Source organism: Hylobates moloch, unplaced genomic scaffold, assembly GCF_009828535.3.
Source record: "Hylobates moloch isolate HMO894 unplaced genomic scaffold, HMol_V3 SCAFFOLD_7, whole genome shotgun sequence".
Classification (NCBI taxonomy): domain Eukaryota; kingdom Metazoa; phylum Chordata; class Mammalia; order Primates; family Hylobatidae; genus Hylobates; species Hylobates moloch.
The window spans coordinates 27,782,070-27,809,490 of NW_026652282.1; the positions used below are offsets into that span (position 1 = coordinate 27,782,070).

Sequence of the window (27,421 nt, forward strand, 5' to 3'; positions counted from 1 at the left end):
ACAATCTTGGCTCACTGCAACCTCCACCTCCCAGGTTCAAACAATTCTTCTGCCTCAGCCTCCCAAGTAGCTGGGACTACAGGCATGCGCCACCGTGTCCAGCTAATTTTTGTATTTTTAGTAGAGACAGGGTTTCACCATATTGGCCAGGCTGGTCTCGAACTCCTGACCTCATGATCCGCCCACCTCAGCCTCCCAAAGTGCTGGGATTACAGGCGTGAGCCACCACGCCTGGCCTACTGTGTATCTTTTTAAAAGTTGACTAGAAGAATTACTTGAAATGTGCCCCGCACATAGAAATGATAAATACATGAGATAATGAATACTCTAAATACCCTCACTTGATCATTACACATTCTGTGTATGCAACAAAATATCACATGCACTCCATAAATATGTACAAATATTATACTTCAGTAAAAAACAGGCTGGGTGCAGTTGCTCATGCCTGTAATCCCAGCCCTTTGGGAAGCCGAGGTGGGAGGATTGTTTGTTTATTGCCAGGAATATGAGAGTAGCTTGGGCAACATAGTGAGACCCTGTCTCTATTAAAAAAAAAAAAAAAACAAAAAATAAATTTAAAAATTAAAAAGAAGTAAAAACAAGTCAATTTAAAAAGGTAAAACTGACAAACTCTCTTTGATGCCCCATTAACAAATGTGAAACTTTGTTCTATGTAGTAAGTATTACTGCACACTCCCCAACACAGAAGAGTAAGAATTGAACGCTTTGCAGTCACTTCATGAAGGTAAGAAGGGAGTTGAGACACTGAGGTCTTTTTTTCACTCTTTCTTTTGACATTTAACCAAAAATACAAATGAAACTCAAGTACCTTTAAACTCCAATGTAATAGAAATAAAAATAGTATGTGTCCTATATAGGTAATGAGATATGAATATTCTAAAAACTGTAGATATGGCATATATTGGAGAGTTATGGTCCTTTCCTCTTTGTTACTTGGGACTACTTGATCATAATTATGTTTTGGGTTTTATAAAGAAGACATTACAAAAATTTAGACTGTTTATGTGAGGAGAGAAGAATGATCTGGAAGCAAAGAAACCTATGGATGGATGATATTCACTGGGAATGGAAATCTTGTAGATTTTGTGGATCTGTGTCTCTATTGTTTGTTCATGTGTTAAAGAAATACACTTCAAACAGCATTTGCAAGTAAAAGGGAAATTTCTTAGGTGCAAACAAAATTAAACTCTAAAGGTCCTTTGAAACTAATTTTTCATAATATACAACCTTCCAATAGTGAAAATAACTTCTATTCAAGCTCTGTTTGTTTTGCACATTGTCACTTCCATCTGAAACAAGACCTTGCTTTAGCAAGTCTACCATAATGAACTTGCTTAGAGACAACCTCAGGTTTACATCTGACTTGGAACTGCTTCGGAAGCCAGTGACTAAATGACTTAAATATGCTTCTCATTTCCTTTGGTCTATGCCACTTGGATTTTCATGTATGATTATAATCCTGCATTTATTCCTTGTTTTTTTTTTTAACAGCAGAAGCTAAAAGAATCATTGCCAATGCTAATCATTAAGACAAAATCATATCCTAGGTGGATGTGAGGCTTCATATTTTTATTAGAATGGAGGGATAAGAACGTAAGGTCGATAAAAAGCCTCAGACTACGTGAGTCTCCTGGTAACATACCACAGGAAACCTCTTTGCAATATTAAGTACAGGAAATGGGTGCTGAAGAATTAAGGTCACAAAGCAGAAAAGGAATAGTTACAAACTCTTTCTCTGTCTCTTCCTCCCCCCTCACACACATGCACTATTTGCTTAAGTTTATAACTTTAGAAAAAGAAGTGAAATTCAGTATTTTTAGTTTCATTTTTCTTGCGGTTTTAAACTACCATTATCTGGTGAAGATGAAATGAATGAAATACTACCAAGAGGATCAAGATCCTGACAACTGCAGGGCTGACTGATTACATCTCTCTGTTCCATTACTGATGCAAATTTTTGCTGAACTGGGAAACACGAGGCATTTTTAATGGCAGTAAGTCCACTTTAGTGACTGACAGTATGCCTTACCGAATAAATCAGAACCAAGAGAACATCATGAACGACGCTCATGAACATCGATGTTAATATTTCTGACAGTTTAATTACATCATATTGGAGCTCTAGGAACTGAATTGTACTGTGTTAAAATTCAGGTACAGTTCAATGAAGTGACTGGCATTCCTGTTCCTGAATTATTTCAAAGATCAAATTATAAAGTATAAACCTAATGATGTCAGCCAAGTTTATCTTTCCAGATAAACTCTCTGTGAGTCTTTAATATGAGTGTCCAAGTATAATACAAATGTAAAATTGGCTTATTTGCTTTAATGGAAAACTTTTATAGCAGTGATAATTGTATCCATTCAGACATTTTTTTGAGTGCCTATTACATTCTAGGTAGTATAAAAACAAGTAGAGTATAATCTTGTTTTCTTCCTTTCTCAATATTTTCATGATTTCTCAAGATGGTTTTAACTCATTGCTTTTTTCTTTTTTTTTTTGAGATGGAGTCTTGCTCTGTCACCCAGGCTGGAGTGCAGTGGTGGAATCTCGGCCAGCTGCAACCTCTGCCTCCTGGGTTCAAGCAATTCTCCTGCCTCAGCCTCCTGAGTAGCTGGGACTACAGGCACGTGCCACCACGCCTGGCTAATTTTTTATATTTTTTAGTAGAGACAGGGTTTCACCGTGTTAGCCAGGATAGTCTCAATCTCCTGACCTTGTAATCTGCTTGCCTCGGCCTCCCAAAATGCTGGGATTACAGGCGTGAGCCACCACGCCCGGGCTCATCTCTTTTTAAGAATCGAAATCAGATATCACATATGTGCATGAGTAGAAGTGAATCAACTCACTGAAAAATGCTTAATGCCTAATATTTTGTGTGTCAGAATATATTGTAAAAGTTAAAACAGCTAAATGAAACCTGAAGTTAAAGTAATACCATTGTGATATTTGATACTAACCCAGATTTTTAAAATGCCTTTTAAAAACCACAAAAGTTTAAAAACAGTAAGATTCATTTATTTATTCAAATATTTATTAAAAATCCAACTGTATATGCCAGGCACTGTTCAAATGGTTGAACAGTGCCTGGCATATTGTTCACTGAAGATATAGCAATAAGCAAACAAACCCCACTCACACACTCTGTCTGTGAAACTCGCATTCTTATGGAGGCACACAGGCTTAACAAGTAAATAAGTAAACTATATAGGTATGTTGAGTGGTGATGAACACTCTGAGGAGAGGGCTAGCAAGGGACAATAGAGTCATCAGAAAGTGGAGTCTTGGAAGTCTTCATTGATGAGATGCAGTTGAGCAAAAGCTTTAAGAACTGGAGGGTATGAGTTGCACAAGTATTTGAGGGAAAAGTGCTCCAGACAGAAGGATTGGCAAATGCAAAGACTCTGAGAGGAGAGTGTGACTGGCTTGCTCAAGTACAGCAAGAAGTCTAATGTAGATAAAGCAGAGTGAACAAGAGCTGGGAAAACTGTACTTCCCTGGCCTGGGAATTTGGATTTGGCCACATAACCTGCTTTGGAAAATGGAATGTATGCAGGCATGACAAAAGTAGAGGCTTAGAATGTCTTTGAATGGTTGGGGTTGCCCTCTTGTGTTTATGTGCACAAGAAGCATATGGCCCAGGTAGCTTGCTAGCCCAAGAAGGATGAGAGACATGTTGAACAGACCTGAACCCAAACCACAACTTGGTGTCAAGTCCAGCTGAGTGCCAGCAAAAAGTTCAGCCAAACAACAGATGCATGAACGAGAAATATGCAACTTGAGAATTTTGTGGTTATTTGTTATGCAGCAACAGCTGACTGATACACTATTATGGGCATCAAACAAGCCAGATATAATATTTATGGTTTGTCTAATCATACACTATGTAGCTACAACATAATAGGTGTATTAATCTATTTTCACACTGCTATAGAGATACTACCTGAGACTGGGTAATTTACAAAGGAAAGAGGTTTAATTGACTCACAGTTCCAGATGGCTGAGGAGGCCTCAGGAGGCCTCATGATTATAAGTTTAGAATCATGGTGGAAGGCAAAGGGGAAGCAAGGCACCTCTTACATGGCAGCAGGAGAGAGAGAGAGAGAGAGAGAGAGAGAAGGGGGAAGTGCCACACACTTTTAAAACCGTCAGCTCTCCTGAGAACTCACTCACTTTCATGAGAACAGCATGGGGGAAAACTTCTTCATGATCCAATCACCTCCCATCAGATCCCTCCCCTGACACGTGGGGATTACAATTCGAGATGAGATTTAGGTGGGAACACAGAGCCAAACCATATTTATAGGCAACCTCAAAATATTTCTGACTCTAACAATAATACCTGTCATCACAAGCCCCTCATCACCAAAAACAAAACAAAAACACCTTTTCACTTTTTTCACTTATTCAACAAGAAAATACTTATTGAGTTCCAATTGCACACTAGAGACTTGCACAGCCCTTATCCCTACTTCACGGATTCATTGCCTGCTTAAATAGCATACTGCTAATGTTTGGGGGATTTTCAACATAGTTGATGGCAATTCTTTAACACTTAAACTTGACTCTACTCCAAGGTGATTTCCACAAACATGCATAAATGATAGATGTCGGTGTAGATGTGGTGAAAACAGAACACTTTTACACTGCTGGCGGGAATGTAAACTAGGACAACCACTATGGAAAACACTATGGAGGCTCCTTAAAGAACTCAAATGTAGAACTACCATTTGCTCCAGCAGTCCCACTACTGGATATCTACCCAAAGGAAAGGAAATCATTATGTGAAAATATACTTGCATACCAAGATTATAGCAGCGCAATTCATAATGGCAGAAATATGGAACTAGCTTAAATGCCCATCAACCAATGAGTGGATAAAGAACATGCAGTATATACATGGTGTTTACACACACACACACACACACACACACACACACACACACACACACATACATATGCCATGGAATATTACTCAGCCATGAAAAGGAATGAAATAATGGCATTCACAGCAACCTGGATGGAGTTGGAGACCATTATTCTAAGTAAAGTAACTCAGGGATAGACAACCAAACATTATACGTTCTCACTTATAAGTGGGAGCTAAGCTATGCGGATGCAAAGGCATAAGAATGATACAATGGACTCTGGGGACTCAGGGGGGAAGGGTGGGAGGGGGGTGAAGGATAAGAGACTACACGTTGGGTACAGCGTACACTGCTCAGGTGATGGATGCACCAAAATGTCAGAAATCACCACCGAAGAACTTATTCATGTAACCAAACACCACCTGTTCCCTGAAACTACTGAAATAATAAAAAGAAAAATAATGCTTTTTGGATTATTAGCTATTTATTCTTCTTGGCTTGTCTGATTGTGGTCCAAATAAATCACTGAAACATTTTTTAAAACAAAGAAAGACATAGTCAAAGTTAAATAGTACTGCGATATAGCAGAATATGATAGTCTCCTTTAATCACTGCTGAAGTGAAGAAAAAAGAAGTGGGATGACTCGATTTAATCTGAGAAAAAAGAAAAGGAATGCTTTGCCATGGCAAGATATTCTTCAGTCTTCTGAAACGTAACGATAGTTTCAGATCCTTTTCTTGAAGGGATGATATCCCATCTGACTCACTTCCCCTTGATTCAAATGCTGATAATGGTTCTATTTGCTTAAAAAGTGATTTTAGGAGAACCTATGCAGCCTATGCAGAATAGACACAAGAATTACTCATGTGTTTTTGTCTGAATCTAAACAAATTATTTTCTCTTTTTTTAAAAAGGAGCTGTGTACAAGAAATTATTTTTTCTTATAAAGGGGCTGTGTATGAACAAATACGCCCACCAACATTTTTCTTTGGATTTTAACCAGTTTCCGACTTGATGTGTTATTATCTTAGTACTTGTGTATTTCCTGCCTTTCTCCAGTATTTTTTAGAAGAAAAAGCACAATGATTTATCCAATACCCAATATTTGGCTTCAGTTAATTTTTTTTCCATATGATATAGGACAGATGCTTTCAATTTCACACATAAATTCTGTGTGTAACACCTTTAATATATTATGGTGTACAATGTTGTTGCTGATTATTAGCTGATCAGTTGTGAATGGTGGTGAAAGATACTGAAACTAGTAGCTAAATTTCCTAAACGTGTGGGCTGTTCCATGTGTAAACAAGAATGTATTGTGCTTGATTTCCAAAATATTAACAAGCACTTTACTGATTGTTTGTTGCACAGAGTGCCCTCATATAGTAATGACAGTGAGCAAGACTTACATCCTGTCCTTAAGGAGCTTAAGTTCTAGGGAGTGGTAGGCAGAAGAAAGAAGTACTAGTAACTGTCTGAAAACATGGCTGGGTGTGGTGGCTGATGCCTGTAATCCCAGCACTTTGGGAGGCTGAGGCAGGTGGACTGCTTGAGGTCGGGAGTTCAAGAACAGCCTGGCCAACATGGTGAAACCCTATCTCTACTAAAAATACATGAAAAAGTAGCCAGGCATGGTGGCGAGCCTGTAATCCCAGCTACTTGGGAGGATGAGGCAGGAGAATCACTTGAACCCAGGAGGTGGAGGTTGCGATGAGCCGAGATTGCACCACTGCACTCCAGCCTGAGCAATAAAGCGAGACTCCATCTCACACAAAAGAAAAAAAAACAACAACAAAACCAGAATGATATAATGCATGATTAAGTTCCAAAAGAAAACTCACTGAGTGAAAAGAAAGGATGCTATATTTCGGGTTAAGAACATAATGTACTCAAGGCCAAAGAGCACACTTATTTATTCTGTTGTCAAACAGAAGGCATAAAATGCTTAAAGAGAGGAATAATATGATATAATTTGAATGGTAGAAGAGGAACTGAAGTATCTGGAAGATAGCTTAGAAAGGGAGAGAGACCAAAGGCAGAGGAAGCAATTAGGAAAATATTCATATTGTCTGTTCAGGTAATACATGATGAGGGCTAAATTTGGGCAGAAGTAACTGAATTGAAGAATTTTGCTCTTTTTTATAAGTAGCAAAACACACTAACCTTGGTGACTAGATTGATGGTGGTGGAACATAGCTAAGGAAGGCAGGTAAAGGAAGAAGGTGTAGAAAATGACTTTTTATTGATTGGGAAATTGGAAGAGATGTTCCAAAGGTTGATCATGATTTCAGATTAGGCTATATTTTTATTTATAATTTTATCCAGAAGATGCTCAGGTGGGAGGTCTGGGCTGGAACTCTTGACTTAAGAGTTGTCAACATAGCAGAAGCCAAAGAATGGAAGGAGTGCCCAGGGAGAGTGAAGAACGGTGAAGGGGATGGAGAATCTTGAGGAAAACCTTGATGTGATGTACTGAGGATACCTTACCTATATGGTAATCTGGCATAAAACATTTAACCTGTACCCAATCACTTGGATACAAGCAGACAAATTAAAAATGGGGGACATTCTACAAAACATCTAGCCCGACTTCTTCTAATATATCAATGTCACGAAAGATTTAAAGAGGCTGGGAAAGTGCTTCAGATTAAAGGAGACTACAGGGACATAACAAAATGCAAAGCTGCACCTTCACTGATCCTGAATGAAAAATATCGCTATAAAGAATATTAATTGGCAGAGTTGGAGGTATTTGAATTTAAATTCTACATTAGATAACAGTATTGTTCTTTTTGAGTGTGATAATTGTGCTTATGTAAGAATATCTTTCATTTTAGAAGACACATGTTCAAGTGTTTAGGGGTGAAGTCTTATGTATGAAACCTAACCATTGAGTGGATCAGTGAAAAAAAAATCCACAAACTATATACACACATGAATATGATTAAATATGCACATAAAATATAAACACAGATAGTATATAAAAATATGTTAACATACAGATATACATGTTAATCTAAATAAATATATGCAATCCATTTAACAACACATGAATGTAAAAGTACATAAATAAATAGATATAAAGCAAATGTGGCAAACTGTTGAATTAATTGCAATTTTGCCATAAGTTTGAAATTGTTCTAAATAAAAAGCTAGGGAGCCATTATGTCATAAACCTCAAATGCACATGATAAATTTTTTAAAAAGCAAAGGAACAGTTTAATTTTTAAATAAATAAAATATAAAATGCTTCAAAAAACAGTAATCTGGTAGAAAGTTAGGAGTCATCAGCGATAAGGAGTTGTTTAGACATCATAGATTTGTGTATGGAGCCCATGAGAGCCAATAGGAGATAAACATTGTTAATTTCTATTTTGTTCTGTATTTGCTTCCTCCAATAGAATGTACGTTGCAGTAGCACACTGTCTCAGTAAGAACTGTACAGAATACAAATGGTACATAGAGACTCAGTAGTAAGTATTTTATGGCTTGAGGAAATATGTTGACTCTTTAGACACATCACCTAATATGACTTGTTTCATGTTTCACTTAAAAGAAAATCAGTCATCGGGGTTGTATATTTAAAGAATGCAGCTCTATCCAGAATGTGGTTCAGCAAATCCCAGCCTTATATCTCAAACCTTCAAAGCACGAGTATATACACTGCATTTATTTAAACACCTGTGTGCATCCTTCAAGAAGATGGTAAGGTTTTTTTCCTTTTTAAATGAAGTTAGCTTATGCAGTTTGATATGGTTTGGTTCTGTGTCCCCATCCAAATCTCATGTTGAATTGTAATCCCCATGTGCTGCGGGAGGGGTCCGGTGGGAGGTGACTGGATCATGGGGGCGGTTTCCCCCATGCTGTTCTCATGATAGTGAGTTAGCATAAGATCTGATGGTTTAAAAGTGTGGCAGTTCTCCCCTCGCTTTCTCTCTCCTGCCGCTCGCTAGGTAGCACATGCCTTCCTTCCCCTTCACCTTCCCCCATGATGGTAAGTTTCCTGAGGCCTCCCCAGCCATGTGGAACTGAGTCAATAAACCTCTTTCTTCATAAATTACCCAGTCTCAGGTAGTTCTTTATAGCAGTGTGAAAACAGACTAATACACAGTTCAAGAAAAAGTACCTTTGAATTCGGTCTTTTCTTTCAGAGGACAAATTTAACAACACAGCTTATCCATTTTATACCAGCAAGTTATCTCTTAGCTTAACTTAGCCATTGGAATATAGCACTTTTGTCCTGGTATTCAGTTCTACTACGATCTTTTTAGCTCGACAGATCATCAGGACCACATCCTAATGTGCACTTTAATTTGGGTGCTTTAATGAGTATGCTGCCTATTTCCCATTGTTAACGGCCTAAATAATTAATGCTTCTAAGCACCCAGGGCTCTGAATCTCACCACTAAAATATGTGACTTAGTTTCATATGCTTTACTTACTTAAAAAAGGGGGAAAATCCTGAAGTAGAAAAAAAACAAGAGGTACTAAAGCTGCAGTTGTTTTCAGAATTTACAGACTTTGCAAATGCATACAATTGTTTTTCATGTAGTGTGTTATCATTTGCAATCCCAACAGTTTATTAGCTATATTCAGATCTCAGGTGGAGAGAGGGAATCTGACACAGAGATTGCCTTAAATCATGGAGGTGTAGTAAATTCAGGAAAACAACCTCAAACATATCCTTTTCCTTCTCAAAAAAATCAAAACTTGGCTTTCCTACAAGGTTTGGCTTCTCCAGAGGAGGATGTGCCTCTTCCCGCTGCTCCAGGTTCTTGAACTTCATCACATTTATTTCAACCACCCTGTCTCTTCCTCAGAAATGTTCACCTCCTCAGAGCCCTCATCCATCTTCTTCAACATCTTTTCCATCCTGATCTACCACTGTCATCACGATAAGGACCTCACCCCTCTCTGATAAGCTCAGCAACGTTGGTCTCATCAACTCCATGAACTGCACTCCTTACCCCTCAGTGATCTCCAAGTAAAATCTTCAGCAGCTCGCTGGGAGGCACCATGTTAGATGTAGAATTTGCTTGAAAGTATTTTACTTCCATGATATCCAACTTTTGAAGTTTCCTGACTGTGATCTCCAAATTTTTTGCCCTAAAACTCACCCACACCCCTGACTTTTCCTTTCTGTCCTATCCATTTTGGTTAAGGCACTTTGCCTGTCTTTATTCTACCCTCATGGAAGAGCTCAAGTATGAAATGAATTCCTGAACACATCATCATATCAGGCAATAGAGCTGTAAGTGTACGGAATCAAGGAGTCACAGGTCTTTTCTTTTCTGTGAGGTAAGACTGAGAGGACCAAGTATAACCAGTTTAGGACCCAGGGAAAAGTAAGGATAGAGGATGGAGCTGACTCATACTGGGCCTTTACAGAGAAAGAGAAATGAGGGAGGGGGACCAAGTATTTGTGGCCTTCATAAAACCCTCTATTGTCTAGCCAGACACAGCAGGAAAAACCAATGAGCAGCTGGCTAGGAACCCCTGTCCTAGCCATTCATTACCACTGTAAAATGCCCTACTCTTGTTTTGACCTTTGATCATTTATGCCTCATCAGCTCCACCTTTCTTAGAACCTAGTCCTAGGCAGAGAACATTGCTAAGAATGAGAACAGACCATGTGGACCATTTCCTCAACAAATTCATCCAACTTTTGCCTAAGGCTTCCTTCTTACTTGGTAATGTTTCAAAATTGACTTCACTTTCCTTAATCCTCATTCATTTTAAGATTACCTAGTCTTTCATTTCATTGAAACAGAAGTTTTCCACCTTCCCTTCTCTTGGCCTAAAATGGTTTCTCAAAATTACCCAATGCATTTATAGTGACCCAATGGACTGTGATTTAATTTCCATTGAGCTGTCTTTAGCATTTCACCTTTTCGTCATATCTTCCTTGAACCTCCCTACTTATCCATCCTTTACTATCCCATCACCCAAATGGAGGTCTTCCCCAAGGCACTGGATCAAAGCAGCTGTGTTATAGATTTTATAGATTTCTCATCTCACAGCCTTCAGCAATCAATTCTATGAAACTCATTCTCAAATCTCTCCAGTTTGCCCTCTTACTTCAAGTATAGACCTGTATCTTAATTTCTTTTGGGACATGACTTAGAAGACCTGTCAATTTCTCAAACACAATATGTCCACAATCAAAAGTTTCACTATCTTCTTCCAACCAAATCCTCTCCCTTCATTCCTCTTCTTAAAATTTGCAGTCAGTCCCCAGACCCTGGGAACTCTATTTTTTTTTTTTTCTTGAGACAGAGTCTCGCTCTGTTGCCCAGGCTGGAGTGCGATGGTGCCATCTTGGCTCACTGCAACCTCCGCCTCCTGGGCTCAAGTGATTCTCCTGCCTCAGCCTCCCGAGTAGTTGGGACTACAGGCGCACACCACCATGCCTGGCTAATTTTTGTATCTTTAGTAGAGACATGGTTTCACCATATTGGCCGGGCTGGTCTTCAACTCCTAACCTTGTGATCCGCCCACCTCACTCTCCCAAAGTGCTGGGATTACAGGTGTGAGCCTCCATGCCCGGCCCCCTGGCAAGTCTATTTTTATACAATAGTCTCACAGTCCTCTCCTCCCACATCTCTCAAGTGCAGGCCCTCAGAAGTCACGAATCTTGGCCTTGGCAATTGTCTCCTAACTGGTCTTCTCATCTATACTAGTTTTCTGTGGGCCAGATAGAGCTGCCAGAATACACCTTTTTAGAATTTTCTTTTTAGACTTTTTTCACCTGGTATATGATTTTCAGTGGTTCCCTGATACCAAAATGAGTCAAACACCTATGGCCAAATATTCATGTCCCTGTAATATGACTCTACCTTTCTTCAGATAACAAAATCTGAGAGTAGCTAGGACACTTACCCATGGAGTCCGAAGTTTGACTGCCAACCACTCGGAGCAGCATAGGCTGACTGCTGTCGGACCTCTGTAGAGAGGTAGAAGGAGAGGACACCGTTGTGCCATTCACTTTGGCCTCTGCCTGGGGCTAAGTCATCCAAAAGAAAACAGAATTACTTTGCATAATAAACATACAAATGTATAAATTTCAAAATATTATAGACACTCAGGACTCATAAAAATTTTGACCCTTCCTACTTTAGAAGCCCTCCCAAAGATTGTTTAATTTGGGATATTTCACTGTTGATATAATCCATGGATACTGTCTTTATATCTGAATTGTGCTCCCTTATAAATTTGAGAAAAAATTAGAGCTATACTGGAATGAGACTATACATCATTACATTAAATAACTGGAAGATTTAGAAGGTCATGTGAGAATGATGAGACTATGTGAGATCTCAAAACTGTAATGGAAGATTCATATCTTTGTGAAGTATTAAGTAACAAGATAGATAGAGAGACTACATAACTGAAAAATTTAAAATTCCCAGAAAGCCACAACTATGTCCAGGTAGGTCCTCTTATGATGCAGTATCTTGCTAGGTTTTCAATGGAGGCTTAAAGAACTATGTGTTAGGGATTACGAGAAAAAAACCACAAAGGTATACCAGAAAATATAACTAATTGTAAATGAAGTAGTTCCATTTCAAGAAGTGAAATATTCACTTTTAGAGAACTAGTGGAAAGCTTTAAGGCGTTTTTTTCCCCAAGATGTATTTCAAATTGGTCAAGAAAAAACCACTTTGGTAGGAAACAATATTGAACAAATACAAAAAAGACACACTAGTTTTTCTATCTCCTCTACTTCTATCCTTTGATACTATCATTTTGCAGGCACATACCAAGCACTTAAGAATTGATGCTTGTTGCACCTATAAAAAGTACTCTCTGAGGTTTAGTTTTGTTTAAGAGGGAAAAATGAATGTTTGTCAAAATCCCATCTCTCTCCTCACTTGCTCCAGCAGCTGCCTTAGCCTATGTAACTGTGACTCCAGCTGTTTATTGTGGTCTTCCAGGATTTGCATCCTGGCTTCCAGGCGGCCTTTGTGTTGACGCAGTAGCTTGGCCTCAGCAATGAGCTCAGCATCCCGGGGACTCTGGGGAGAGGTGGGCATCATTTCAGGAGGGGATGGCAGTGGGGACAGGCCTTTATGTTCGTGCTGCTGCTTTAGACGGTCATATTCTGCTTGCAGATTCCTAAAGGCATCAAAGAAGTAAAAAAGAAAAAAAAAAAAGAAAGAAAAAGAAGAAAAAAGGTAATTTGAATATCATCACCAAATTTTATATACCATGGTAGATAGATGCATCTGACTGCCACCGAAGAACAGCAAGCAAAAGAGGCACTAATGAATGGTTTTAATGATGACAATCTTACCAGTGCTAAAAGAACAAAACAAAATTTGAAGCTTTTGCCTGGTGTGTGAAGGGAGCCATGCTTTTCAATTTTTTATGTTATACTAAAAGCCTCATGAGTGCTATGTTCAGATAAGTAAGCACCAAAGGATTTAATCACTTTGTAAATATTTCCTTATAGTGTCATGAGATTAAAAATTTTATACCTCTATCTACACTTTGGTTTGCTTTAAACATTAGCAAATATTTTCAACAGAAATGTATAAGAATGGAGTCAGTATACCCATGTTCCTACCACCTCGCCTTGATAAGTTTATCATTTGCCATATTTTCTTCAAAAGTTTTTTGAAGAAGGAAAAGTTAACAGCCAAAGCAGAAGCTCCCTCACATGCCCGCCTCAACACCATACCATTCTCTCCTCCCCGCTGCCCTCAAGGAGATAATGCCACACTGAATTTCATGCCCAGTGTTACCACGAATGTATCGACAAATACTAGGTTGAGCTTAAAAAAGATGCTGATGTTTGCTTGTATTTTTCTTTCACCTACTAAAACACCCATTTTATGTGATTCAATCTAATAGCATTATTTTGCATGTTCTTAAACTTTAAATTTAAGAACTTCACGTTTAAGAATATACATACCATTCTAAGAGTTGCTTTTTGCCTTCAACACCATTTTGGAGATTCCTCCAGGTCGATACATAATAGTTTGCTATTTTAACTGCCATAAGGTATTATTATTCTGTTGCTTGAATATGCCAACATTTTCCTGTCCATGGACGTTTAGATTGTTTCCAACTTTTCACTATTATAACCAATGATGCAATGAAATTCTTTTTTATACCTGTCTCCTTGGATACCTGTTTAAGAGATTCTTTACAGAATATGGTTTGATGTGGAATTGTTGGATCTTAGCAACATCTTCAACATTGCTACACGTCACCGAATTGCTCTGGGTGACAAATCGGTGGTTTTACCAATTTACTCTCTCTTCAGTAGTGAATGAGGTTTTCCATTTGGCCCACCTCCTCATCAAATACTTGGTGTTATCAGACATTTAAGTTTTAGTTAACCTGATGGGTGCATTTTAATTTGCACATACATCCCTGATTACTGGCGAGGTTAAACTTGTTCCACGTTCACTGGCTTTTCATGCTTCCTTTACCCATTTTCCTGCTGGATTGTCTTTCTCTTATTAAAGTTTTGGATATGTTCTAGATGCTAATCCATTGTTAGTTATGTGCATGGCAAATATGATCTCCTACCCTTATCTTGGTGTAGCTTATCTTTAACTTTGCTTATGGCATCCTATGGTATAAAATATGTACATTTTAACATATCCCTGTATGTTCTCTGCTTTTTATGTTTTGTTCACGAAAATCTTTTCTTACATCTACATTTTAAAGTTTAAAATTTGGTTTTTCACATTTAGGACTTGAATTTACCCAGAATCTATTTTTGTGCTTGCCGTGAACATGCGATCTAATTTTACTTTTCCCCCATGGATGAACTATGAAGCCAGCCTCATTCATTGTATGGTCCATCTATTTCCCACTGATCTCTAACGATGCCTCTGCAAAACATCAAGTGTCCATAAATGCACAGGTGTGCTTCTGAGCTCTCTATTCTAGTCTGTGGTTCTATCTGTATATCCCTGTGTAGATCCCACACTCCAGCTTTAAATCAATTGATGTCTGATAGGCCTTCTCAGCCCACTTTGTTTTTCCTCAAAATTGTCTTGACTATTCTGACCCCTTTGATCTTCTCCATGATTTTAGTGTGTTTTTCTGATTTTATGAAAATGCTTGTTGAAATTTTGAGTTTGACTTACATTGAATTCATAGGTTAAACTGGGAAGGATTAAGTTCATAATAATTGAGTCTTCACATCCAAGAATGCAGTGAAGCTCCTTACTTACTATGGTCTCATTTTATGTCCATTAATAATGTTTTACTTGTTACTCTTTTTTTTCCTCTTGCTTTACAGGTTGAATGATTAAGTCATTGATTTTTTATTTTTAATGAACAAATGTAGGGTTATACATTTCCTCCTTGGTACCGCTTTAATTATATATCAAAAGTTTTTATATACATCACTTGATTCAATTCAGTGCCTTATGTTTTGTAATTTTTACTGTGATTTTTTTTTAACTTAACCTGTAGTCATTTAGGAGCACAGTGGTTATATTTCCATTTTCACTTCTTAGTGCATTTCTAATTTAATTGCATTTCAATCAGAGAACACCTGTATGATACTGATCCTTTGAAATTTAGCAATACTTCTTTTTGTGACCTAGTTCACAGTCACTTTCTAAAAATGTTCATTGAGTACTTGAAATAATGTGTATTTTTCCATTGGAAAGATGGAGTCTCTAAATACATAGTGTGCTGATTTTGTTGTTAAAGTTGCCTATATCTTTATTAATTTTTGATTATTTGTAGCTATCAATTTTGGTTCGATGAGTGTTGAGATATAATTATGTATTTGTTAGTTTTTCCTTTTAATTCTATCATAATTCACTTTACATATTTCTAGACCTATATAGTTAGATGCACAGAAGATCCTCATTGTTCTTGCACTGTTTCTATGTAGTATACTTTTTCTTCCTAATAATGTTTATTGCCATAAATTTTATTCCATTTAAAGGATTCTATGGTTATTTCACTTTCTTTTGGTTATATTTGGTTAATTTCCAAATAAATATAAACAGTATTAGCACATGTGAAGGTCCCAAATGCTTTAGGATTTACTGAGAATACAATTCCAACTGAGGACACTTCTGATATTTGATACCCAGTGACTGATTAGAACTCTTGACATCTTTCTTCTAGTTGTGATAAATACCAACATAAGATGACAGATTTCTGTTGTTCACAGATGATATTTCATCAGGTGAGAGAAATTCCTATCCACAAATGTGGGAGATCTATATCAATGAGAAAAGACATGAAATGTAAGTAGTAAGTAGCCAAGAAGAGTTTTCCCATTGTCCAGTTTGAGAAAGCAAGATCATCTCATGACCAGGTCTGCTAAATATTTTCTGTTGTCCCATACTCGGAATGAACATTCCACAGGGGACGGCATGTCTTCCAAAATGCTCAGTTTCAAAAGGCTAGATGTCCACACTGAAGCAGAAATAAAACCCAATCTACTCTTTTTTTCTTTGTTTTGTTTTGCTTCATTTTTTTCATTCTACCTAGTACCTGACATTACAAGGTTTCCAGGAATTTATTTAAAGTCATGCAGAAAATCAATGTATGATCTTTTTCATCTACAGAAACAGAATCTCCTATCTGTACTGACTGAAATCCTATTGCTATCAGTCTTCAAGGGTAGTTGTTTGTATAGTTTATTTCATAGCAATCTGCTTTGACAAAGCAGTGATGAGAAGAGACTCATCGAAGTAAGTATACCTTCAGTCAGATTCTGCACACGGGTCCTCTGGGTGTGCACCAATGTATGTAACTGTTCACATTAATTAAATCTAATTTCTGACAACTGGCAATCAGTTCAATGTTTCTGTGAACTTGAAGCAGTATCCAGTGTTCACAAGGTCTCATTCCATAGGAATTACTTTCTATTTTTCCCTCTTCATTAAAAGAAAACTTCAACAAAATGTTCTAACTGGCAACACTTTTTATGTAGAATCCTATTCAAATTTTTCTCTCTACCAGATTGGGGCAGCCATGGTGCTCCTTTTGAAAACAGTTTTTAGACATGGACCTCAGGATGGTACAACAAGCCATTACTGTCTTCCCACCTATTTTTCACAAAGGTGCTGACAGGAGACTGCCTTTCCTAGAGAGATCTTCCTTGGTATCTTGATCCTGTGGGTTCAGTTGTCCACAAGGCTCTTCTTTTATGATTTATTTATAAGGACCCTTTTTCAAGAGGCATAGTTTAGTATATACAACACATTACATTTCTGTTTTGGTGGTTTCCAGTGAAAAACAGAAAAGGCTCATTTTAATCAGCCAAAGCTTCTCAAAGCTGAGCTGTAAAGAGTATCAATTGCTCAATGCAGGCCTTTCTTTCCTTCCCAGATGTTTGAAATTTTTCTTGGGAGCACATTTCCTTCAAGACTCACATCCTTCTTCAATTCTGGAAGATTCTCAGCTATTACAGCTTCAAATATTACTTCTCTACCATTTCCTCCATTCTCTTCTTCTGAAACCTCTCAAATACACTCCTAAATAAACCTCTAAATTCTAGTAAGGTATATTGTAGAGCCTGTGGTCAGTTCTCCATTTCTCCTAATTGCTCATATACATTTCTTATCTTTTTCTGTGAGTGTTGTACACAGTAACATTCTCAGCATCATCTTCTAATTCCCTTGCCTTCTCTGACAGGGCAAAGTTTAGAATTTATCCTGTATATTGAGTTTAGTAACTTCAATGACTAGTTTTTTTGCCAAAGATATCTCTTTTTTTCAGACCTAGTTACATTTCATCCATCTCTGTTTCTTAGTTTCTTGTTATTTTAGTGAGTGGTACCCCTTATTTATGCCTTTAAGCATCTTTTTTTTTTTTTTTTGAAATGGAGGCTGGAGTGCAGTGGCACGATCTCCGCTCACTGCAACCATCGCCTCCTGGGTTCAAGTGACTCTCCTGCCTCAGCCTCCTGAGTAGCTGGGATTACAGGTGCCTGCCACCATGCCCAGCTAATTTTTGTATTTTTAGTAGAGGCAGAGTTTCACCATGTTGGGCAGGCTGTTCTTGAACTCCTGACCTCAGGTGATCCACCCACCTCAGCCTCCCAAAGTGCTGGAATTACAGGTGTGAGCCACTGCACCTGGTCTAAGCATCTTAAATGTAAGTAAAAATCTTTGTTGTACTAGTCTATCATTTTGCTTTCTTCTAGAATTAATTCCTTTTGAGATAGGGTCTCACTCTGTTGCCCAGGATGGAGTGCAGTGGCACAATTATAACTCACTGCAGCCTCAACCTCCTGGGCTCAAGTGATCCTCCTATCTCAGCCTCCTGAATAGCTGGGACTACAGGCATGTACCACCATGCCCGGCTAATATTTTTTTAATTATTTTTTGTAAAGATGGCACCTCACTACATTGCCCTGGCTAGTCTCAAACTCCTGGGCTTAAGCAGTCCTCCCACCTTGGCCTCCCAAAGTGACAGGATTACAGGTATGAGCCACTGTTCCCAGCCTAATTCACTTTTTGATGTTTAACTTGGCGGGGGGGGGGGGGGGGGCGTGCTATCCCATTTCTTCATGTATTTTGGATCGTGGTTTGGAGACAAATTTTGCAAGGGATGTTTTGTATGTGCATACATATGCATGTGTATGTTTTCTATTATTCTCATGTGTGTGTATTTTCTTTTATATTTTCCTCTCTTTTTAAACTCATTATCTCTCTCTCAGGTGGTTTTATTATGGCTGCTCCCAGCCATACCCAGGGGCTTAGAGTTTAGAGCTGCATCTGTTGGTAGTTTGCAGCTCCTACATTGAGTGATACAGAGATATCACTCATTTCATTGCCAGGCAGTAGGTAGATTGGTTCAGGTCCTGGTTTCAAGGCTGTGATGCTCTCTTTCCCAACTGCGAATCTTTGCCTCTTCCCTCAGCTCTATGCATTAGGGCCATAGCTGCATATAAGCTGTAGACCCCTGCAGCAAACTGTTTCTTTTCATGTTGCTTTTAAGTGTAAGTGTGTATGTGTCTCTCTCCAGGTGCATTTTTGTGGGGCTCTGATTTCAAATAGTAATCCTGGCTTTGGGCCACCACCTTGTAAGGAGAATTTTAATCCCTGTTACTACAGCAAGAGCTGAAAGCCCACAAATTTAGCCCCCCTTACGACTCATGAAGTCCTGTTTTGTTTTGTTTCTTTTTCTTTCACATTTCTGGTCCACAGAGATGTTCATCTTGCTTTAAAGCCCAGCTATGTCTTTTTCATTTTTCACTCCATATATTATCTACCACTGGATAAATGGTAGGAGCAGAGAAAGATGCCTTCAAACAAGAGCTAATGTTATCTTCATCAGAAGCCTACCAGGACACATTGATTTTGTAGATGTACAGTCAAGGTTCCCTCAGTATTAATTCAAGCCTTAATGCACCAGGCCAGGATTAAATGAGTCGAACAAGTGCTTTTCTCCTAAACAAACATATGACGTACAGAAACCTCTTATTAAGCTCAATAGCAAACTTGATTTTGAGGGACTAGTTTTTCCTCCTGAAGCTCTGAGATAGGACAAGCTGTCATGGTAAGGATTCTAAAAGCCAGAAATGGTTAAAAGAGGTATCTTGGCCTGTAACCAAATGAAATAAAGTTTTTTGAGTCTAAATTCTCTTTTAAGGTATTTCTAAATGTTCATGAGAATTATCAAGAAGAACTGGTGCTCGAGGGTTTGAACTAGAGATGAGATGATTTTTACTAAATGTTTTCTAATAAATGCAGTCATAGTTACAGAGCTGTGTTACGGCATATTTTTGTTAGGGGTTGGGAAATTGAGCCATTTAGCCCTTATCAATTATGCATTTGAATTTTCTTATATTTAAAAACATCTATGCCAATACTTTTTGAGGTATACCATAATGTTAGTTTTGACGCAGTATTAATGTAGGGGAGATCATTCTCATAAATGATCAAGGTTCCCTCAGAATTACTGTTCCAAGGTAAGTTACTCTAATGTTTTTTTTAATTTTAATTTTTTTATTTTTTGAGATGGAATCTCGCTCTGTCGCCCATGCTGGAGTGCGGTGGTGCGATCTCAGCTCACTGCAAGCTCTGCCTCCCGGGTTCACATTCTCCTGCCTCACCCTCCGGAGTCAATGGGACTACAGGTGCCCGCCACCACACCCGGGTTTTTTTTGTTTTGTTTTGTTTTTGTCTTGTATTTTTAGTAGAGACAGGGTTTCACCGTGTTAGCCAGGATGGTCTCCATCTCCTGACCTCGTGATCCGCCTGCCTCAGCCTCCCAAAGTGCTGGGATTACAGGCATGAGCCAACATGCCCAGCCTCTAATGTTTAACAAGTACACAATGTACTCGTTTTAACAGCTGACTGTCAATTATATTATTACCAATACATATTTTGCTTTTCTTGAAGGTATACACGTACATCTCACCCCTAATGATTCTCTAATTGTTAGAATGTAGTCATGAAGTCATTTCAATACAGGTGAATATATGTCAGTGATCAGACAACGACTCCACAGAGAATCTATTTACATTCTTGATTATCTTGTAAATGATATTTCTCTGGTAGCTCCCTACGGAACATTAATTCAAATTCACTACACATGTCACTACAATTGCTTCCTGTAGCCAGTCATCCTAAAAAAAAGTCTTCCATCCAGTATTTCTTATTCTCTATAGGGCTAAGAATCCCCCATTCTACAAATATGTAGATATAGCTGAGTAATTTTACGTCGTAAAGAATATAAACTCTGTTGTCTACATACAAATTTACACTCAAAAATACTTTCGAACCAACTAATGGACATAAGAGATTAATCAAATTGGCAAGGCTTGTTCCCTTAACTCAACCTGCTGAAACATGAAAGCAGCTGGCCCTTTTAGCAATGATTTATGAGTGCCTCTCTAGCAATCATAACTATTATGTATGATAAAGAACATTACAACAATCTCTGTGTAATTTAAACTAATTTACAAAGGTCAAATGATTTCAGTGTAAGTCATCTACTCTTTAAATGGAGCTTCCCTACTACGTGTAGTTATATAGTTGTATAATGATATTTATGAAATAAAGAAATGAAGGTCACTTTCCAGTGATCAATGTTTTCTTAACAGTATCATACGTTTAACTGTATACCAAAGCATGAGCACACACAGGGCTTATTTCGTAAAGCAGAACAACTACAAAGATTGCCATCTAAGAGGAAGAAATCCAAAGAAATCTGGCTTTACCCTCATATAATATTAAAAGCAGCTAAATCATATCCACCAATCTAAATTCAGGCAAATGTAGTAAGTCATACAGAACTATTACAGCAGCTATAAATGTAGCAAATTAGCAGTTTTTTTTTTAAATGAAAGATAAATTCTGCAAGCAAGATGAATTTTAAAAACTGGAAATTGCATTGAGCCCTTGAAATTACAATAAAGCCCAGTGCAATGGCTCACACCTGTAATCCCAGCACTTTGGGAAGTTGAGGTGGGAGGATCACTTGAGCTCAGGAGTTCAAGGCCAGCCTGGGCAACATAGGGAGAGACCTCCCCCCTCCGATCTTTACAAAAAAAAATGAAAAAAATTAGCCATATGTCGTGACACATGCCTGTAGTCTCAGCTACTCAGGAGGAGGAGGCTGAGGTGGGAGGACTGCTTGAGCCTGGGAGGTTGAGGCTGCAGTGAGCCATGATCATGCCACTGCACTCCAACCTCGGTAACAGAGGGAGACTCCATTTAAAAAAAAAAGTGACAATAAAATTTTACAGTACAGCTCTAGACATCTTTATCAAACACAAAGTCAAAAATACCCCTAAAGTAGGTGGAAAAAGACATTAATAAGGATAAGCTCATAGGGTGAGAAGTAAGACTATGCATATTTTAGGTCAGCCTTAAGCAAAACAGTAAAAATGGCAGGACCCCTCCAGGCTCTTGTTTCTAATTATTCCTTAGCACTGTCCCCCTTTAAAACATTCAGAGCCTTACTTCCAAGCCCTTTCCTACTGAAATTTGCTCAGTATAAAGGTTTTATATAAGACATTTAAATTTTACTGGGATTTTATAATAGTGTCATTTCTTCTAGTGATATCTACATTTTAAAACAGATGTCAAAGAATGTAAAGGAAAAAAATAAAAGCTTTGCCCCATCAGGGGAAAGGTTGAACAATGCCACTTTCTGACACGCTGCCTTTGTGGTGCCTTTCACCATTCATGGCTGAGGAGAGAATTAGAACAAGGCCTGAGAGAAGGTCTTGGATTCAGAAGATCTTGATTTATGACTTACTTGCCTCTGCTGGGCAACTGACTTAAGCACTAATTCAGTTATGAGGATTATTAAGCCAGTATGGTCGACATTCTGTATGTCAAACTTTCTTTGAACCATGCCCAGCCCATACTGTGTTCAATAAATGTTGGTTACTATTATTGTTGTTATTACTTCTTTCTCTATATATTATTTACTTTTTGGATTTAGAACCTCAGATGTGCTAAAAACTTCCTATAAAAAGAAAGCACTTAAATTACCTGAAATGAAAGCAATCTACTTAGACTCACTGAGCTGGGCAGAACATATGCATACCTAGTGCTTAGAAAGTGACTAATCACTCAATATTTGTCCTGTAGATACCTGAGTTCTAGCCCCTAGCCACATTGTAGCCACCCCCAAATTTTGGAATTAATTATTGTGTATCATCCATCATCTGTGCCTTAGTAAAGTTTATCACAGCTGAACATCTGGGCAAAATGAAATCACTGAGTTAAGATCACTAGGATGAGATTTCCTAGATTTGACCCAACACACTAGGTATGTGATGAAACTGTCAAATTATAATATGTCCATGAATCATTGCTGAAATAAAATATGTGGACCAACGGTACAGGGTTAATGTATCTAGGTGGACTCTATTTTCTGGATATGTCCTTGACACATAGATCTATATCTTGCTCAAGCTCCAAGAGACAGAACATGACAATATTAATTGGCTTTAGTTTCTTAATCTTTAATGACTGAGATGTTTTTAACACATTCCTGATCAGGTGCTAATTCATTACTGTCTATAGACTAAATGTATTAATCAAAAGTTCAACACAAGAAAAGAAGAATTCATAAGAAATTTTAACCACTTATAACTGGAAGTAAGACAGACTAACAAAACCTAAGACAAAAATGGCAGTGGCTGGTCATCATCAGCCAAAAGGAAAAACTAGGATTGGAGAGGTTTTAGAGGTGAAGAAGTCTAGTCCTCAGGAATAGTGCCACTGGGAAAAGTGTGTTTCCATTTTCAGACAAATACAGCAAAATATCAAACTTTCACTGTCTGTGGTCAGCAAAAAGCCGTAACAGTCTCTAGAAGAATCATAATTTTAAGCTTTGTGTGTCCCAGCTTCAATCCCTCATGCATAGTTAGTTTTAAGTTCTCCCAATAAATTCAATTTGATGGCCTATTTTTCACTCCCTGGCATGCACTGCTATATACTCTTGCCATATATGATCCTATGGCCTCCTCTATTACAATGACAGAAACTACAGAATCTTTTTTTTTTTTTTTCTTTTTTTGAGACGGGGCCTTGCTCTGTCACCCAGGCTGGAGTGCAGTGGTGTAATCATAGCTCACTGTAACCTTGAATTCCTGGGCTCAAGCGATCCTCCAGCCCCAGCCTCTTGAGTAGTTGGGACTACAGGCATGAGCCACCATGCCTGGCTAATTTAAAAAAAAATTGTAGAGATGGTGTCTCCCCATGTTGCCCAGGCTGGTATCAAATTCTTGGCCTCAAGTGATCCTCCCACCTCAGCCTGCCAAAGTGTTGGGTTTACAGGTGTGAGCCACCATGCCCAGCCCAGAATAATTTCTTTAAAATAATTACCAGTACTTGTACATGAATGTTCATAGCTGCATTATCCATAACAGACAATAAGTAGAAATAGCCCAAATGTCCATCAAGTAATTAATAGATTAAAAAATGTGGTATATCCATACAATGAAATGTTACTCAGCATTAAAAAAAGAATGAAATACTAATACGGGCTATAATATAGATATCATTTTAAAAGATTACGCTATGTGAAAGAAGCCAGTCACAAAAGACTTTATATTATATTATTTCATGTACATTAACAGTCCAGAATAAGCAAATCCATAGAGACAGAAAGTAGATCAGGGATTGTCTACTGCTAGGGTTGAAAAGAACAGTTGCAGGACAAACGGGGAGTGACTTGAAAATGGGGATGGGATTTCTTTTGGGAGTGATAAAAATGTTCTAAAATTGTGTGCTGATGGTTGCACAACTCTGTAATTAATGACCAGTGATTACTAATATTGGTTAACCTATTAACTAATAATCAGTGACTAATACACTTTAAATGGGTAAATCGTATGGCACGAGAATTACACCTCAATAAAGCTCTTATAAAAAACTAAGTTCTAGATTCAAAATTTTATTTCTTACAGCACAAAAGATATTTCCCCAGTGAAGACAATAAAATCTTATCATACTTTCTCCTACTATGGAAAAATCAAGGTTTAACCCATGTACATAAAAGAAAAATGGTATGCACATGTCTCCAGAATTATCCATGTGGACATTAAATATTTTCAGATGATGAGTTTCAAAACGAGTCCAAAAATAAGCCCAGAAAATACTTAAGTCTGGGTTAGCCTAAACAACTGGGATGGTTTCAATCTAATGGAAAATGACATCACAAACTAAACAGGTATATTAAGGGATTTTGGGAAAGAAAATAATGTTAAGAAATGAGAAAAACAAGGAGATACCTGAAAATCAACCCAAAAACCCATCAAGTAACAGAAAAACTCCAAAGGATATTTACCCATTCATTTTTATAACACATTTATGCACCCAGTGCTGTAGAGATAAAGATATATGTAGGACACTGTCCCTTACCCTTGAAGAGCTCACATTCTAGTGTGTGGGATATTGTTTAGTTCCACCATGGTAACAAACCTTACACGAAGGCAAAAAGACTGGGAATCATGCTCATTGCTAAAGCTAAAAATACAGATTTTTATCTTTGAAATTATCACCTTGATTTACTAGGAAATTACAGGAAAAGAATCATATGGATTTACTTATGACTTGTAGTTACAACAGATAGACTAGCACCATAAGGTAACTCAGAATTTGGAGACACAAGAAAAGGTCATATTTTAACTATTAAGATAGTAAAAAAAGAAAATGGGTGAGTTTAGCCATCTGCAGAAGCCATCCATGTACATATGTAATACCAACAGGAAACCATTTCTAACTGGGCTGCTCATGCCCAATTACAATCAAGTACATCAGGAGGTCCTTGGTCTTCTTTTTACACAAACTCTCTTCCTAGGAGATCTCTATCCTCTCCGCAGGCTTCCATCTCCTCCACCACCATGACCCCCTCCCGCAACTCATTACTCCTTAATCAAGACTTCTCTTCTAAGGCTTCAGACCTATCTCTCCAACATTCTCCTGGATGTCTCCATTAGCCATGGGCTCTATAAACTGAAACTTGCTAAGCACCAAGCCACACGAGGTTGATATACTGATTATGCAACCACTAAAATTTCAGTGCCAGGAAAGGAACAGCCTTCCTCAAGTAGCATTACACAGGACCATATAGCAGGTACACATCTTTGTAACTTATACCTTAATCTTACTTTGAGATGAAAGCTATACCTGCATTTCTGTCATAAGATAAAAAAGGCAGAAATATCTTCCCATGTGTTGATGATACACTTTAAAATCACAATCCAGGAGAGGCCTCAAGCAACAACTGGCCTTTGCATGTAACTATTTACAAAGAAAGATTCCACAGTAATTGTGATGAAGCTAAAGGTGCTGTCTTTGGCAAACATCTTTCAAAGTTCAATCATTTAACAAGTAAGAACTCCCCATAGCAAGTTAATTGCATCAAGTCACTGGTGGCAATTTTTCTTGGTGGTTTGGGTGAAAAGCCAAGTTATTCAGTGGGATACTCTACAAAAATGGTGCAAAGAATTTTCTATGGTCACGAGAGATAATTCAATAACTATCTTTAGATTTTTCAGACTAAATCATTCTGGCTTCTGGGTCTACAGGGTAACTGCTTCACCACTAGAGCATATCAAAAGTTACTATTGTGAGAAAAATCCAGGCTTCCTCTGTGGGCACCTGTTACAGTTTTATCTTCTGATGTTCCCAGAGACACAACGGATAGGCTTCTCAACAACTACAGTAGAGAGTCAACTGTGCTATCTCCTAGACTGGTTTTCAAAGTTTAGTTCAGACTCGAATTTCTTTACCAAAGTGTGTTCCATATAACGGTTGGAAGAATCAATATCGTGAAAATGGCCATGCTGCCCAAGGTAATTTATAGATTCAATGCCATCCCCATCAAGCTACCAATGACTTTCTTCACAGAATTGGAAAAAACTACTTTCAAGTTCATATGGAACCAAAAAAGAGCACGCATCGCCAAGTCAATCCTAAGCCAAAAGAACAAAGCTGGAGGCATCACGCTACCTGACTTCAAACTATACTACAAGGCTACAGTAACCAAAACAGCATGGTACTGGTGCCACAACAGAGACAAAAATCAATGGAACAGAACAGAACCCTCAGAAATAATGCCGCATATCTACAACTATCTGATCTTTGACAAACCTGACAAAAACAAGAAATGGGGAAAGGATTCCCTATTTAATAAATGGTGCTGGGAAAACTGGCTAGCCATATGTAGAAAGCTGAAACTGGATCCCTTCCTTACACCTTATACAAAAATTAATTCAAGATGGATTAAAGACTTACATGTTAGACCTAAAACCATTAAAACCCTACAAGAAAACCTAGGCATAACCACGAACGAAAGATGCCGGAGGAAGGACTTCATGTCTAAAACACCAAAAGCAATGGCAACAAAAGCCAAAATTGACAAATGGGATCTAATTAAACTAAAGAGCTTCTGCACAGCAAAAGAAACTACCATCAGAGTGAACAGGCAACCTACAGAATGGGAGAAAATTTTCGCAACCTACTCATCTGACAAAGGGCTAATATCCAGAATCTACAATGAACTCAAACAAATTTACAAGAAAAAAACAAACAACCCCATCAAAAAGTGGGCAAAGGACATGAACAGACACTTCTCAAAAGAAGACATTTATGCAGCCAAAAAACACATGAAAAAATGCTCATCATCACTGGCCATCAGAGAAATGCAAATCAAAACCACAGTGAGATAGCATCTCACACCAGTTAGAATGGCAATCATTAAAAAGTCAGGAAACAACAGGTGCTGGAGAGGATGTGGAGAAATAGGAACACTTTTACACTGTTGGTGGGACTGGAAACTACTTCAACCATTGTGGAAGTCAGTGTGGCGATTCCTCAGGGATCTAGAACTAGAAATACCATTTGACCCAGCCATCCCATTACTGGGTATATACCCAAAGGACTATAAATCATGCTGCTATAAAGACACATGCACATGTATGTTTCTTGCGGCACGATTCACAATAGCAAAGAGTTGGAACCAACCCAAATGTCCAACAACGATAGACTGGATTAAGAAAATGTGGCACATATACACCATAGAATACTATGCAGCCATAAAAAATGATGAGTTCATGTCCTTTGTAGG

General features: G+C 38.0%; 1 protein-coding gene across 1 annotated transcript in view; it reads right to left on the reverse strand.

Annotated features, from left to right (window-relative positions):
- DMD (dystrophin) overlaps nucleotides 1-27,421 on the reverse strand; it is a 2,251,240-nt gene that overhangs the window by 14,988 nt on the left and 2,208,831 nt on the right. Inside the window, exons 75-76 of the mRNA XM_032756167.2 lie at nucleotides 12,766-13,009; nucleotides 11,774-11,897 (exon numbers count right to left, since the gene is read on the reverse strand). Coding sequence (XP_032612058.2) covers nucleotides 11,774-11,897; nucleotides 12,766-13,009 — 368 coding nt within the window. The remainder of the gene's footprint in view (nucleotides 1-11,773; nucleotides 11,898-12,765; nucleotides 13,010-27,421) is intronic.